Source organism: Diabrotica undecimpunctata, chromosome 9 (assembly GCF_040954645.1).
Source record: "Diabrotica undecimpunctata isolate CICGRU chromosome 9, icDiaUnde3, whole genome shotgun sequence".
Classification (NCBI taxonomy): domain Eukaryota; kingdom Metazoa; phylum Arthropoda; class Insecta; order Coleoptera; family Chrysomelidae; genus Diabrotica; species Diabrotica undecimpunctata.
In genome coordinates this window covers 87027003-87043752 of record NC_092811.1, presented here as the reverse complement: position 1 = coordinate 87043752, position 16750 = coordinate 87027003, and the positions used below count along the sequence as shown (strand labels likewise).

Genomic DNA, 16750 nt, shown 5'->3' with positions numbered 1-16750 from the left:
ATGTAGACTCTAAATGGACACTTACCTCTAAAACTTACAAGTTGTTCATCAACAGTTAGATGAGAGTGGCACTTAAAACTTTCTTTACATTGTTCTACAAACTTTGTAAACAAACACTTCCCTAAAAGCTGCTAGTTTGTCAGAACTTCTACGTTCTTCTCTAGTGTTCAAATCATCGAATCGCATAAGTGAAATTAAATCTAGAAATCGGTCGCGTGACATAGCAACCACAAAGGGTTTCGACACCACAAAAAGTGCACTGGTTCCCTATTGGCTTTTAGCGCACCCGCCGTAATCAAGAGTCCCAAGACCTCATAAATTTCCACTGAACCAGTGGGCAACCAGGTTCTTGTTTTATTAGGATTTTTCCCATTCCAATCCTGAAAGTATTTCTCCGCTTTCTGGTGTGTACATTTGACGATGATCTCTACAATTTTTTCATCTACAAATAATTTGAAGCAATCACTAATTTTAGCGACATTTTTAGATTTTTCTGTAAGCCCTGGTTTTTCGAGCAAGTTTTTTGTGCGACATCTAGTTTGTCGTAAAGGACGATTTTTCCAAACTGTACCATTCTTGGAAATAAATGTGGAATCAGGAAAAATTACCTGCAGAATATCAGGCTCATATTCCGCTACTTCTAAATTATCATCTAAATCTGAATCATCCGATAAACTATCTCTTTAAGAAAGGTAATCATCATCACTTTCCTCTAACCACTGCACTGCAGTTTCACGATCCTGTTCTTTCCGAAGGTCTAACTTTAGTTTTTTCGACATATCGGTAAATCGTGTATCACAAATGGATAAACTAAAACGGTATGTTAGCACTAAGTCATCCACAGAACTGATTTGTGTGTTATTGCAAACAACAGGTTTGATGCCGTGCGCAAAACGTCTGGTTTAGTCAGTGGCGTCGACCACAATGAACTGTACCGCGGTTGACGGAGGGGGTACAACTTGTACCCCAAGCACAGTGCTGCACTTTTCATAGGTAAAAATATGTCAAATTGAAAACAAATGGTTGGATATGGTTTTACACATCCCAATGGAGAAGTAACTAGAACAGTTAAACAAAATTCCAACATTTTTAAAAATTATTAATGAAAAATAGAATTTGGGGTACAATCTGTACCCCCCTCCGGTAGCGGAAGGTTAAACGATTCTCAGATTCAGAATATTAAAATGTTCTCAGTTTACCTTCACGAAAAAACGTTTTGTACTTTTGCAATATATTTCATGCCTTTGGTACTTGTTTTAATTGATAAATGTAAATATTTAATAAGCAATAATGAATGTGTACAAATCATAAACAACTTGTAAAATGTAGGTACCATAAAGACCTATATCTTTGCTTATTATATAAATATTATTTTTATTTCGTTTTATTTGATTATTAATCTTTTATTTACAATAGTCGCAATTTTGATAGTATTTCTTATCAGTGTAAATATTAATTATTAACTATAATAGGTAGTACGTGCGTTATCGCCAAGATATCATGACGCATAAACACCGGACGTGGTAAGGTATTTAGCCAAAAGTGTAATTTATAGATTGTGTACACCACTGGTATGCAACATTAACACCGTGCCAGATTTTAAAAATATAGCAGACAAGAAAGACACTGTCTCATTTCAACGACTGTCTCAAATTAAGGAGAGACGATGTCTTCCAAATTATTATTTAACACTTAAATTTTATTAGAAGTGATCTACGTATGTGATAATTTTTTAATAACTACTGTGTATATCAGAATTTTATTGTGTCTGAACATCAAACATCACTGCTATCAGTTCGATTGATTTTTGGCAGAAATAAAATGTTTGCACGTGCTGTGGTGTGTCATGGGTGATGCATTAATGATGTTCAGATTTTGAGTTATCGTGACAGAACAATAACTTTAATATTAAAACTGTATGATATTTTGTGCCAAAAGTTTTTATGTCAGTATGAGGTGAGTGGTATGTCTAGTTGTAGAAAGAAAGATGTTTCTAATAAGTTAAATAAATCAACTTCTATAAATCAGCTTTTAAAACTCGCTTACATTTCTGTCAATAATGTAAATGATTTTGATGTTTATTATTTGATTTTCACTCTTATTATTCTTTTCTTAAGGAAACTTATACTCTTTTTTATAAACTGTACTTTGTGAATTTTATTTTACTCAAAAGTCAATAACTTACCTCTTTTCAAGTGGCTTATGCATTATCAAGCGTTTCGCTGGAGATCTGTCACATCTTTTATATGTGCTTTACCCTTCTTATAATTCTCTTTAGTTTAGTTGCGATACTTTTTTCTTGATCAGGGGTGCAGTGTGATAAAGTAAATACGGGATACAATAGCAACGGATTCGGTAGATACTACGCTACAAAAAAGTAAATCGTGTAAAAATCACCTACCATAAATTTAAGTTTCCAGTTAAGACATTACCTATCTCTTTCTTCTAGTGCATTTCATTACTAAATGTTTGCGATCACTACATCAAAATATTTCCTATTCTGTGCCGCTGTTAGTAATTGTAAAATTCATGCCTGTCTAGGCTTTAATGTTGCAGATGCTGTGACATTGCCCTTCTGCCTACCATTTACAGCCTCATTTCCTTTAATTGTTATTGGTCTTAGCGTATATATATATATATATATATATATATATATATATATATATATATATATATATATATATATATATATATATATATATATATAAATATATATATACAGTAGACTCCCTCTATAACGAGAACTGAAATGACAGACTAATTACCTCGTTATAAGCCGATCTCGTTATATCAGACAATCATAATACTGTGCATACATATGAATCTGTAGTTTTCTAAACCATTAACTTCCTATAGTGAAGCCATTCGGAGCAATATAAGATGCTAATAAATATTGTTTGAATGGCGTTTTTGAAAAAAAGTTATTTACTTTTATTGTCAATGAAATATAATTAAAACATAAAAGAGTTGTTTACTTTTATTATCAATGATATACGTTAGAACAAAAAAGCTGTACAAACTACATAATGTATAAATCGTATTTTCAAGGATAACAAACTATTGCTTCTGCAATTTTAAGAACTCTGTTATTTTTAACTGCTTTAAATGGTCCAGTATCATTCTATCATATATTTTCTAAAGATGTGAAACAGTTGTATTTATTCATTGTAAAGAAGTTTATTGCGGGCTGCAGTTAAGTTTATTGAGGGGCTGTTTGAAAAGGTATTTATTTATAGCCACGATCCGACTAAAAACGTAAAAAACACTTACCAAAAAACACGTTTTTGGATCTTATTTATAATATATCTTTCGTTATAACCAAATTTGTCTCGCTACAGACGGTTATAGTTCAATAGAAATTTCACGGGACATCTAATGTATCTCGTTATAAGCGAAACCTCGTAATAACCGTGTTCGTTATAGAGGGAGTATACTGTATATCTATATTATATATTGTATTATATATTATTATATATATATATATATATATATATATATATATATATATATATATATATATATATATATATATATATCTATATACAGGGTGGTCCTTAAGTAATTGTACAAAAAGAAATAGTAGATTCTACACATTAAAATATTACGATTTAAGCCAAATTGCTTTAATAAAATGTTGATATTAAGAAAGATACAGGGTGTTAAAGTGCAAATTTAAAATTTCATTTTTCACTGTAAGTTTCATGTTTGTAAACATTTATGTATAAAAATTTACAGTTATGTACTTTTAAATATGCGAAATTATAATTTGATGCACGCTTTGATGTATCTGATAGAGGGCGCCACATATGCCACATATGTGGTATAAATTTGCACTTAACTTTTTTGCTCTTTAAGTTACTTGTATTTGGGATAAAAAATATTAAAGATACATTATTTTAACAAAAAAAGGTATACCTGTTAATAACTTTAAAACTTACCGTTTTCGAGATAATCGCATTTTACCAATCAGCTGCATAATTCAGATTTAAGGCAATTACTCCAGGCGTGAAGAAAAAATAGACAAAAACATTATCATATTGGTAACAAATACCTTTAACTCAAGTTAATAGTTAACGAAATATTAAATAAAATAAATATATCAGCAGGATAATTAATAAGAGGATTTGACAAAATAACAGAATAATAGGATTTCACATCAAACATTTTACTTTTTATGTTAAATTAAAGTCATAATCAAAATATTTGGTTTACAAACCAAACTAAGAAATAGTTAAACTAAATAACATAACTTTTTTCAAAGTAAATGTTTGATATGTCCACCATTTTCTTTAATTCATTTGTCAATATATTTCATAAAAGATCGTCTCATATTAAATAGCATCATTGGTTCTAAAGAAACTGCTGCAGTATTTATTTCTTTCCATAGTAGGTTGCGAATGTTTATGGGATTCTTATAGACACGTTGTTTTAATGAGCACCATATACCAAAATCAGGCGGATCAATTCTGGGCTACGTGGTGGCTATAATCTATAGTGGATGAATATATTCTTTGGATAGATATCCAAATCTTATGGTATATTATGGAACTACATCTTATTTGTCGCAGAGGTTAAATAATGCATTAAACTGTAATTTATCTCGTTCATTGGTTACTTATATATACACGGAATAACCTATCGATGACATTACTTATTTATATGATTACGTTACAGCTTACAAGTAACTATAATTACATCTTAAACAAATGGACTATTATGATTTACTAACGAACTAATATTATGCTGAACTAAATTGCCTGTGTGTTTACTATATTTATATTTATATCGGTTATTACGCCAACGATGATGTTTTTGTAAAAATGATGAGTTTGTAAGGTTAGATTTGTAGCAAAAGTATTATGAAACAAGACACATATGTGTTATTTGATACATGTGCTCTAGTTTTTATTTGTACTAATAAAAATGGGTAAACAATTTACGTAATGAATAATAAGTATTCTTTTCTGATTTTTTATGAATTAAATAATTATATCAATATCTCACCACATTGCCAAGGAATATGACTACCACAATCAATCCAACGTTTAGAAAAGTTGTATTTAAGTATGTTCTAACTGCCTTCTTTCTAGAATGTTGTGGTGTACCATCTTGCATAAACCACATATTTTGGGTTTTTAACATTTTACAATAGAGAAAAAGTATTAGAACGCCATTATAGAAACTTAGGAAGCGATAGAAAAGGGAAATTGTAAACATGATGACGGCCAACTTCTAAATACGGACACGACACCTAAAGAAGAAGATGAAGAATATTTTCTCCAATAAGACATTAAGCACCCATAAGAAAGAATTTTGTGATGTTACATTATCATCTTTGAGTTGTCTTAATAATAATAAACTATGAATTATGCTTATCTACAGGTATTCAGTGCTTTACCGCACAAATATCAAACTAAGAATTATTATGCAGCTGACTTATATATTGCGATTATCTCGAAAACGCTTAAATTTTCAGGTTACTAACAAGTATACCTTTTCTTTGTAAAAATAATGTATCTTTAATATTTTTTAACACAAATAGAGCTAACTGAAAGAGCAAAAAAGTTAAGCGCAAATTTATGCCACACATGTGGCAATGTGGCATACGTGGCGCCCTCTATTAGTTACATTAATTTATGTATAAAATTATAATTTATCCTACTCCAAAGCATTCACCTGTAAATTTTTGTCCAAAAATATTTACAAACGTAAAAGTTATAGCAAAAAATAAAATTTTAAATTTCCACTTTAGCACCCTGTATCTTTTTTAATATCAACATTTTATTAAAGCAAGTTGGCTTAAATCGTAATATTTTAAAGTCTAGAATCTACGGTTTTTCTTTGTACAATTACTTAAGGACCACCCTGTATATAAAGTACCATAGAGGTAAATGGTAGTATGTGCATCTAATGAATAATCTGAAGATATATGGAATTATGTATTTATATAATTGTAACATTTTATATTAGTTGAGCAATATTGTGATACTGCCACTACTGTGATAAAAACACAAAAAATGATAAACAAAAATATTTATTCATCATCTCTATCATTAACATTTTGTCTGGTGAGAACTAAATTTTTATAAAATTCATGAAACTGACTGGGGATCCACTGGAAAAGTATTGGTAAATGATCCTTTTTCTTTTGTGTTATACCTTTCGGTTTTTCATAACGTAGTGGTAACTGTTCTGGAAGATTGGTCGAAGTTGCTGTTCTTCTAGCCACGTACAATTCTTTGAATCTAATGTCTTTAAAACTCTTTTTGTACAAAATTATAGTCGGTTTGTCTTTTTTTACACGAAATTAGACTACGCTTGAAATCAAAAAACTATCATTATTTCAGTATATTTCTTTTTATTGATGAATGGGGATTGAGATTGAGCGTAAAGTACTTCAAAATTTTTAAAGTTATATTTGTCCATTTTAATCACCTGAGCACTTACGGATCTGATTAATTGCTGCCAATCCCAAAGCGTTACGATCTGCATTGTTGGCTGTTTTTTTTATAGATCTTTCAATTAGAACAGCGATTCCCTAACTATGGTACGCGTACCACCAGTGGTACGCGACGATTATTAAGGTGGTACGCAAGCAGCCATAGGACATACACAGTAAAATTTACTGAGCTAATAACCCCACGGCGCGTGGGGGCGCCGTCGCGTCTAGTTTGCATTAAGCTTCGCCTATTTTGTTGGCCAGCGCATCTTTCGGCTACCGCGACGCGAGTCAAACAGTGACAAAGCTATCGAGCGTCCGCACGCACGTCCAACCAGCTAGCATTCGTCAAATTACCTATCTAATTTGTTTTAAGTCAAGTTTAATATATTTGAATTAACATGGATAAGTGGCTTAGTAGTGTAAAAAGACCTTGTGCTCAAAATAATGTACCACCAAGTTCATCTCAAGAATTAAATTGTGCAGTGATTCAAGATGATGTTAAAAAGTCTTTACCATCGAGTTCCACTTCGGAGCCAGATTGTGCGGTAATTGAAGAAGATAAAATACCTACTAAAATTCGAAAAATTACTAGAAAATATGACCCAGAATACATAAATATTGGATTTACGGTGACGGATGTAAATAATGAGCCACGCGCTCAGTGTGTCATCTGCTTTGAAATTTTATCAAATCAAAGTATGAAACCCTCATTACTGAATCGTCATTTTAACACAAAACATTCTACATTAGTAAGCAAACCGAAGGATTTTTTCACCCGAAAATTAACAGAAATGAAAACCACTAAGAAAGTCATGTCTTCATTTACTGGTAGTACCGAAAAATCAGTAGAGGCATCATTCTTAGTTAGCCTAAGAATTGCAAAGTCAGGAAAAGCTCACACAATTGGCGAAGAGTTGTTGTTACCTGCAGCAAAAGATATGGTTATCTGAGGCGTCAGCTAAAAAGCTAGAACTGATATCACTGTCCAATAATACCGTTCAACGTAGGATCGACAGTATGGCATCAAATGTTTAAAATAAAGTCATCAATCATGTAAAAAGTAGCGATTTCTTTTCGATACAACTTGATGAGAGTACAGATGTAACGAACTATGCTCAACTCATGGTTTACGTGCGGTATATACATGAAAATAAAACAATTAAGGAAGATTATTTATTCTGTGAGCCGTTATCAACACGAACTACAGCGGATGAAATTTTCAACAAACTGGATGAATTCTTTGCTGAGAATGGACTTGACTGGATGAATTGCGTTGGCTTCTGCTCTGATGGCGCTCGAGCTATGACAGGTAGATTCGAAGGTGTAGCCACAAAAGTAAAATCTGTTGCTAAGAATTGTACTTTTATGCACTGCAGTATACACAGACAAGCGTTAGCAGTAAAACGAATGCTCGAACAATTTAAAAATGTTCTCCAAGATGCAATCAAGGTGGTAAATTTTATTAAATCTCGGGCACTTAACTCTCGTTTATTTTCAAACTTGTGTTCCGAAATGGGCAGTAACCATATTCAGTTGCTGCTACATACAGAGGTTAGATGGCTTTCGCGAGGCAAAATGCTGAACAGATTATTCCAGTTACGTTCTCAGGTGCAGCTGTTCCTGATGGGGACTGATTTTGAATTACGCAATCGACTGACAGACGAACACTGGCTTATATTATTGGCTTACTTATCAGACATTTTCAATCGCATCAACGACTTAAATCTAAGTTTGCAAGGTAGATCTACAAATAGATTTTCATTTAATGACAAAATAAAAGCATTTATCAAAAAATTTCAAATGATTGAAAAGAGCGTGTCAAATGAGAACCTAGCATCTTTTCCTAATTTAGAAAATTTTATAACTGAAAATGAACTTACAGTGATTGAAATTGTGATCAATAACATCAAAAATCACAGCCAAATGATCGTTGAAATATTTGAAGAATATTTTAAGGAAGATTATTCGGAGTTCAATTGGATAAGGAACCTATTCGTTTCGGATCTGGATAGTGTTCGTGAAAATTTAAGTGTAAATGAAAAGGAATCTCTGATAGAGTTATCTTGCGATGGAGCTTTGCAAGTGGAATTCAACAAAGAAGAGCTGTGTGAATTTTGGCTAAAAGTTAAAAATGAATATCCATCGCTGTCCAGAAAAGCATTACTGTTTCTAATTCCATTTACAACCACATATCTCTGTGAGAGCGGATTTTCTGCTATGTTGACAATAAAAACTAAATATCGTAACAAGCTTAACATAGACACTAATTTGCGCCTGAAATTAAGTACAACTTAGCCAGATATTTCCTCTCTTGTCTCGAACATGCAGCATCATTTTTCGCACTGAGTATATTGTATTTTTTCCTATAATTAATAAATAATAATGTTGTCATAAACAGTTGTTGCAGTTTTTATTACATTACCATTTTCAAGGTTTTTTAAAGATTACCACAGTTCAGTGGTACGCTACTAATTTATAATTTCGTGTGTGGTACGCGAGCTTAAAAGTTTGGGAACCACTGAATTAGAGCGTGCACTTGGTCGGCTTCTAAATGAGTGTGTCCTCTCATTAAATATTTATGTTCAACTACTTTTAAATTAGCGCAGATGTTCAATAGCCAAAAGTAGCTCATTATTACTATAACATTGCGGTTTTGATTGAGGAAATTATCTGAACAAATAACCAATTCTTCCACATTAGTGTGCGATAGAACTGTCATAGCCTATTTAGTCAATGCCGAGGTAATTTCGTGGCCACCCCTTCCAGCTTCAGATTCACCCCATATAAGGCAATAAGATGTATATATTTTCTGTGGCGTTATGTATCGTGAAATTTACATATAGTCTATAATTTAAGCTTGTAAAAACTTTAATTATTTGTTAAACAAAGCGTAGGCAAGCATTTCTGTAAATCGGACATTATAACTTTAGTTTTCCCAGCTGATTGTCTGCTTTTCTTTTTATCGTTTGCTTCCATTTTGTATCGATTTTCTGCATCTTGAAGATGTTCATAATTTTGCTGTATTGTTAATGTTTCTTGTAACCGATTTAAATGCTAAATTAAAATCGGTATTGAAATTTTTTTATACAGCTATAATTTAACAGTTTCATTCTTTGGAATATTGTCTTCTTTACACTTTAACGTATATAATTTGTACATTTTTTCACGGCTTAATTTCGGTCTGAGATATTTTTTTTGCAGTTTTTGATCGAGAATAATGACTGTTGTAGCAAGGAAACGACTGAAACGGCTGTTGTCTCGTACTCGATTCACAACTGCTTCAGGTGTTTTGTTAAATGGTTCATGACCTTCCCTGAGATCTTGCGTCACAAAGCCTCCCATATTATCGTTTTTAAGAATATTGCGTACAAGTGTTTCGGAAATATTTAGAGTGTTTAAAAAAAATTTTACATACATCAATTTTTTTACACCTTCATCTAACTTTATGCCAAAATTAGTTTAAAATAAAAAATGCTGACTTCTATAAGCTTTTTAGAATGGTTTATAGGTCTATGACGTATTACACTTTTCAGGGTGATATGCGAGCGCACAAATTGACGCTTTAAATCCCAATTTTCTTTATTACACCAATAGTTCTCAAAAATTTGCTGTCTTAAAGCTTCTGCTATTTTTTCTGAACATTTCAGTCGACAATGACGGCAAGGGGCTTTCATTGCTTTACCTTTTATAATTTTACCCAATTTATTAACGTGTTCATTTCCTGCTAATGTTGCCTCTACTCTTTTTGTTACTTTCCAAATTTCTTTTTTCTTATAACGTCTTTTCTTTTTGATTTGGTCATCAGTTGCATTTTTATTTTCAATCAAGTTTTCGCGAAGTTGAACATCTTGTAATTCATCATCTACTTTCACTATTATTGTCTCCCAAATAGTTGGTATTGTGTCTATTGTTACTGCTGTCACTAGTTTCTCCATCACCGTCTATATAATCGGGGTCTTTTATGCTATCGTCATCGCTAACACCTTCTTCAGTTAAATTAGACATAAAATCGCAATTTTGAGCAAGGCTAGTTGAAGCTTGAGCAAGATCAGAGACATTCCTCGATTATGTAAATAAAAACAAATTAGTGGTTGCAAAAGTTTGCAACCACTTTAATAATGTTACTTAAAGTCAAAATTAAACTAAATTAATATTTTACTGTTGGAAGGGTGATCTTGTGATCTTATTAGTTTCTCAGCAAATACTTATATTTTGCATAAGTTTTTTACATACTTTTTTTTTTAAATTACATGTATAATAACCACATGGTTCTTTTGCTGTTCAAAGTTTGTGTTAAATTGTAAACTGTATTTAGTTTCAATTGATTGTTTATACAACTTAACTATTTAATGTCTAATATCTTAAGCTTCTTTACATTTTATACCATTGACTGCTACATGTCTTTTTGAGGTAACATGTTTGTATTAACCTCTCTATGGATGTTTGATTTTTCATATTATTCTTTTTAGATGAACTGATGATGCTTTCTGATTAGATAGAGAAACGTCTTCAAATAAATAGATGAAGTAGCCACCTTCTTTGTCTTTTTTCTTCACCTTTTGACCGAAAAACCCACCACTCTTCGAGTGATCCTTAATTTATATATATATATATATATATATATATATATATATATATATATATATATATATATATATATATATATATATATATATATATATATATAATCTGTAATGACCTCTTGTGGGCCAATGTACATTCATCCCAAAACGATTAATTTGCATACCTATAAATTCTTTGCCTTTGCAATATTTTTAGCAATGTTGGAATCTGGTGTTTCATTAATTTATAAGTTAAATGGTAATTTCTATGTTTATACGCTTATACGTTTCAACGTCAAAATGCACTTATACATCTTATACATATCTTTTACATCTTTACATCGTATGTTTTGCCTTGCAAATTTATATAAGGCACAGATTAAAGCAAAAATCTGAATTTTGGTTTCGTCAATAGAAATCTTTGGATTTCTACTTTCGAGATGTATTTATTTTATAATTTGTCGGGGATCCCATTCAAATGGTTTAATTAATTGGTACATTCATCTACACTCAGATGCAAAAAAACGCAATGGAGAAAATTTTGGTCAAATTCAAAGTATTTCAGTTTTTTTATTTTTAGCCTTATTTTGATGTTCTTTTTGCATACTCTGTAAAAATTTATAAATTTTAATTTAATATAGTGAGTTTTTAAATAAAATTTTGTATTTGACTGTATTATCCTAATTTTAAACATCCTGTGGAATAATTCCGTCAGCGGATTTTTGTAAAACCTTATTTTTCGGTTGCAACTATACCTTCTAAGTATTATGCTTTTAGTTTCATGTGGAAATATGAATTGGTTCATTTTTAGGAGTCAAATGACTTTGCCACCCACAATTTACGACTTTTCCTATTATTACCTAATATTTTGTATTAATTTGTAATACGACGAGAGCTTTGCTGACTGATGTCGAAGGAATGTTATCGACAACCCAGAAGCTCTGTATTTAAATAATGATTAAAAGCAACGACATGATCTTGGTTTTAATTAACAATGATAGCAATAACAAAACATAAAAAAAAAACAACTTAAATGTAACTTAATCTAAGTACACAAATAACAATAAAAAACTACTAAAAAATAACTTAATACTTTGTATTGCCTCCCCTAGCCTCTATAACTGCCTGTACACGTCAGCTCATGCCGTTTATGAGGTTGCGAATATCATCTTGTTGGATGTTTTGCCATTCCTCTTCTAGAGCCAAGCGAAGTTCGTTAATTGAGCCTGGTGCGACTTCGCGACCTCTGTTATTTCTACCAATCATGTCCCAAACGTACTTTATTGGGTTCAGACCTGGCGAACACGCTGGCCAGTTCATTTTATTAATACCAACTTTCTCTAAATGTTGCGTGACACAAATTGCAGAGTGGGGTCGCGCATTATCTTGCATTAATAGAAAATCATCGCCGATATATTGAGAAAAGTGTACTACGTGATTCGCTAAAATTTCCTCAATATACCGGTGTGCAGTCAACGAACCCTCAATAGATACCAATTCAGTGTGCGCCTCTTGCGATATTCCTGCCCATACCATCACCGAACCCCTTCCATGTTTAACGCGGCGACTGAAAACGCACTCCGTAAATCTCTCTCCAGTTCGACGCCATACTCGTTATCTCTCATCTAATGAGTGAAGACAGTATCTCGATTCATCCGTAAAAAGAACATTACGCCGTTGTCCTAAATTCCAATGTAAATGATCCCTGGAAAATTGTAGTCTAGCCACTCTGTGCCGTGGAAGTAATTTGGGGCCAGTTGCTGGTCTGCAACTTTGCAAACCAAATTCATGCAATCTTCGACGAACTGTAAATACACTTACATTATTGTCTCAAACCTCTTGAAGCCGATTTCTTGTTTGCATCTCTGTTAAATGACGATCCCGCAAAGCGTTGACTCGTATAAAACGATCATCTAAAGCGGCAGTTTTGCTCTTCCTGCCACTTCCCGCTTCACGCTTGTTTTTTTTTAGTTCGTATAAATCGTTCCACTACCCTTTGGATGGTAGAGCGATGAGTGTGTCTTACTTTAGCCACAAATTCATAATTTCGCCAATCTCCAACCAGAGCAGCGGCTTTCGCACAATCTTCGACACTAAGAACCATGATTAATCATAGGTAAACAAAATGTAAGAGTCAATATGACATAATGTGACCAAAGCCATCTTGTATTACAAAATAACTCCAAAATAATCATAATTATATTTTGACATGAATCAAGGCATATTTTGACATGAAACAAAAAACACAATGCTTAAGAGACATGGTTGCAACCGAAAAATAAGGTTTTATGAAAATTTGCAAACGGCATTATTCCACAGGATGTTTCAAAGATGGGATAATAAAACCACGTTTTAATTAACACCGTATAATAAGTTAAATACAAAATTTTATCAAAAAACTGACTACACCAAATTAAAATTTAAATTTATACACAGTGTGCTAAAAAAATCATCAAAATAGGCTAAAACTAAAAAAATTTAAATACTTTGAACTTGACCAAAATTTTCTCAATTGCGTTTTTTGCATCGGAGTGTAATTGATAATTAAATTATTTGTTAAAATAACCAAGACTCTATTTGTATTCTTTTTGTTTTAGGTTCTATGTCTGTTTAACAGCGCTCCTGTTTCTTACTCTTGCAATAGTGTCGGTACAAGCAGATAAAAAAGGAAAAAAATATGAACTTGAGACTGACGATAATAAATCAAAAAATGATAAAGAGTTAGATTTCCAAAAACAAGTTTGTAAAGGAAAAGAATGTAAAAAATATAAAAAAATTAAAAATTATGACGACGATGATGATAATGATGATCACGAACAGTTTTCGAAATACAACAAAAAATTTAATGGAGGCAAAAATAAAAACATAAATGGGAACGATGATCAAGATTATGATGAATACAAAAAAGGCGGGAGTAATCGATACAAGGCAAATAAAAAGAATGCTAAAAACACTGTCGAAGAAAGTAACGAAAGTACAGAAAATGATGAAAGCGATAGTCAAATAAAATTTAAAGGGAGAGATAAAAAGTATACAAATAAAAGAGAGGACGATTCGAGTGAACAACCAAGAGAAAAGGGAAAACGAAATAATAATAAAAAACTAAAATTTTCGCTACAAGATAATGATGACAACGACAATTCTGAAGAAAGAAAAAGTCAATGGAAAGATAAAAAATCTAAAAAAAGCAAAAATGAAATAAAAGACGTTGATGTACAAGCGTCGAAATCAATAAAAAATAAATACAACAAAAATGACAATGATGAAGATTCAAGCGAAGAAGAAGATAAAAAATATAAAAAGTTTAAGAAAAATAAAGAGGAAGATCATAATGGTAAAGATAAGAAAAATAAAAAGACCTCAGGCCAGAATGATAATGATAAATATAGCAAGAACAAGAAAGAATTTGCAAAAGATATTGCGAACAAAGAAATAAAAAACCAGAAAAATAATAAAGGACTACATATTAATAATAATAATAAAGATGATGAGAGTACGGAATTAGCAACAGTAGAAAATGAGAGCAACGATGAGGCAAATACTGACGATGAAGACGACGATGATAATGATGTAAAAACTGGAGGAGACGATGACAATAACGAAAATTCCAACAATAAAGATGATGGTACTGGTAATGATGAGAATGATGACGATGAGGATAATGATGATGATCAACAAGGAAAAAGTAATGAGAAAAACAAAGAAAATAAAGATGGCGATGACGACAATGATGTAGGTAATGATAATCAGAAAAAAAGTGATAAAAACAAAAAAGGGAGGCAGCAAGAAAGTGATGAAACCGAAGAAGACGATGAAGATGATGAAGATAATGATGGTTCTAAAAAAAATCGCAAAAAGAATTTTAAAGTCAGTATTAAATATCGCCATGAGAAGAACAAAAATTCTGCCGATCTGGATGAAGCTATTTTAAAGAAAATACATGGTATTAAGAAAAATAAGTATGAGTAAGTAATTTCACATTATTTTTAATGATTTTCGCCCTTACATACTTTGTAAGGTTAACCAACTGATTTACAGTGAGCATTCATTCATATTTTAAAGTTAAGCATATTATAGTACGTGTGCTTTTCGTATAACGTCAATATTTTAGCTTATTTTACGTTGGGATAGAAATTTTTCCATTGCCCATGGACTATCGTAAAATTTAGTTACCTGCTATTGTTAGCAGATAACTAAACTACATTATTTGTTTCGGTTTATTAGATATTTAAACCATTTTCAAAGCATACTATATTTATATAAATCTATTTATTTTAGTAACCTTATTTATGGTTATTTTTGTCGTTATGATAATGACCCATTAAATAACAAGAAATAAAGACACTCTTAAAATAAATAGGTATTTAGTTAATGGTATTTTGATAGTTTAGATAGAATAAGTCGATTAGCGAAAGATGGTTTCCGATAAATGTGACCACTATTTTAAATAGCATGAACTTCGATTTTGTTTGGAAAACCAATGATTAATAAAATGGTTAATTGTCTTTAAATAGTCATTCATTAATATCAGAATATTTTTGTTCAGTCGATTATAAGCGAGTGAAGAGATCTACAACTGTAACACAGTTGTCTTTTGCAAGTCTGAATAGTGAGTTATACACCAGTTAAAAAATTAAAGTTGAATCATTTATCACCTAACGAAAAGAGTGTTATCCTCAATGTCTACAATTATTTTAAGCAACACAATCCTTCCAATACTGTTGATAGTATAGTTGAAATTTCGTCTAAAGTAATGGGATATTCAAAATCAACTGTATATAACATTTTAAGAGAGGAAAAATCAGCTGGTATAACACCACCCAAACCGAGACCAGGAAGACCAAAATTGTCGAAAGTGAATGTGGATTAATTTTTCAAAAACGCAATTCGTAGAATGGTCCACTCATTTTTTTTAACAAACAAATACCAACTTTAAATAAAGTTTTACAAGCCATTACCGATGATTCCGATTTACCCACAATAAGTAGAGACAAACTTTGGAAAGTTTTGCATGAGTTAAACTTTAAGTATAAAAAAGTAGACAGACAGTCAATGCTTATCGATTCCGAAGAAATGGTGCGTTGGGGACGACACTACCTCAGAAAAATTAAAAAAATGAGGACAGAAAATAAGAACATTTATTATTTAGACGGTACGTGGATTAATGAAGGGCATACTGTAGGGAGAGTTTGGAAAGACAAAACTATAAAAACATGTCGACAAGCATTTCTGGAAGGATATTCAACTGGTTTCAAGGAACCAACAGGTAAAGGTCGACGATTAATTGTTACCCATATAGGTAGTATGAATGGATTTCTTAAGAAGGGTTTACTTTTGTTTGAATCAAAAAAGACCTGTGATTATCATGAACAGATGAAGGGAGACGTGTTTGAAGAATATTTCGAACAGATGATTGAAATCATACCTAAAAATTCAGTTATTGTGATGGACAATGCAAGTTACCACTTTAGATTAGTTGGACGTTTACCAACTACTCAATGGAGGAAAGATGAAATTGCAATGTGGTTACCTTCTAAGAATTTAATCTTTGTCGATACAATGACAAAAGCAGAATTATCTTCTGCTTCCGTTCCATCTGTTTTTTTTCCATCTCTTCCAAATTTGCTATTTGTTTCAGATACTTTCTGCGCCATAAAATGATTTATTCTTTTTCAATAAGAGTACTATTTCTCTTTCTCTTCAATTACCTAAAGTTAATTTCTTTTAAAGTACGTAACAAAACATG

At 31.6% G+C, this 16750-nt stretch overlaps 1 protein-coding gene across 1 annotated transcript in view; it reads left to right on the top strand.

Annotated features, from left to right (window-relative positions):
* The first annotated feature begins 1477 nt into the window (after window positions 1-1477).
* The window catches only part of LOC140450228 (uncharacterized), a 29262-nt gene continuing 13989 nt past the window's right edge, over window positions 1478-16750 (top strand). Inside the window, exons 1-2 of the mRNA XM_072543735.1 lie at window positions 1478-1523; window positions 13602-14969. Coding sequence (XP_072399836.1) covers window positions 1501-1523; window positions 13602-14969 — 1391 coding nt within the window. The 5' untranslated portion in view covers window positions 1478-1500. The remainder of the gene's footprint in view (window positions 1524-13601; window positions 14970-16750) is intronic.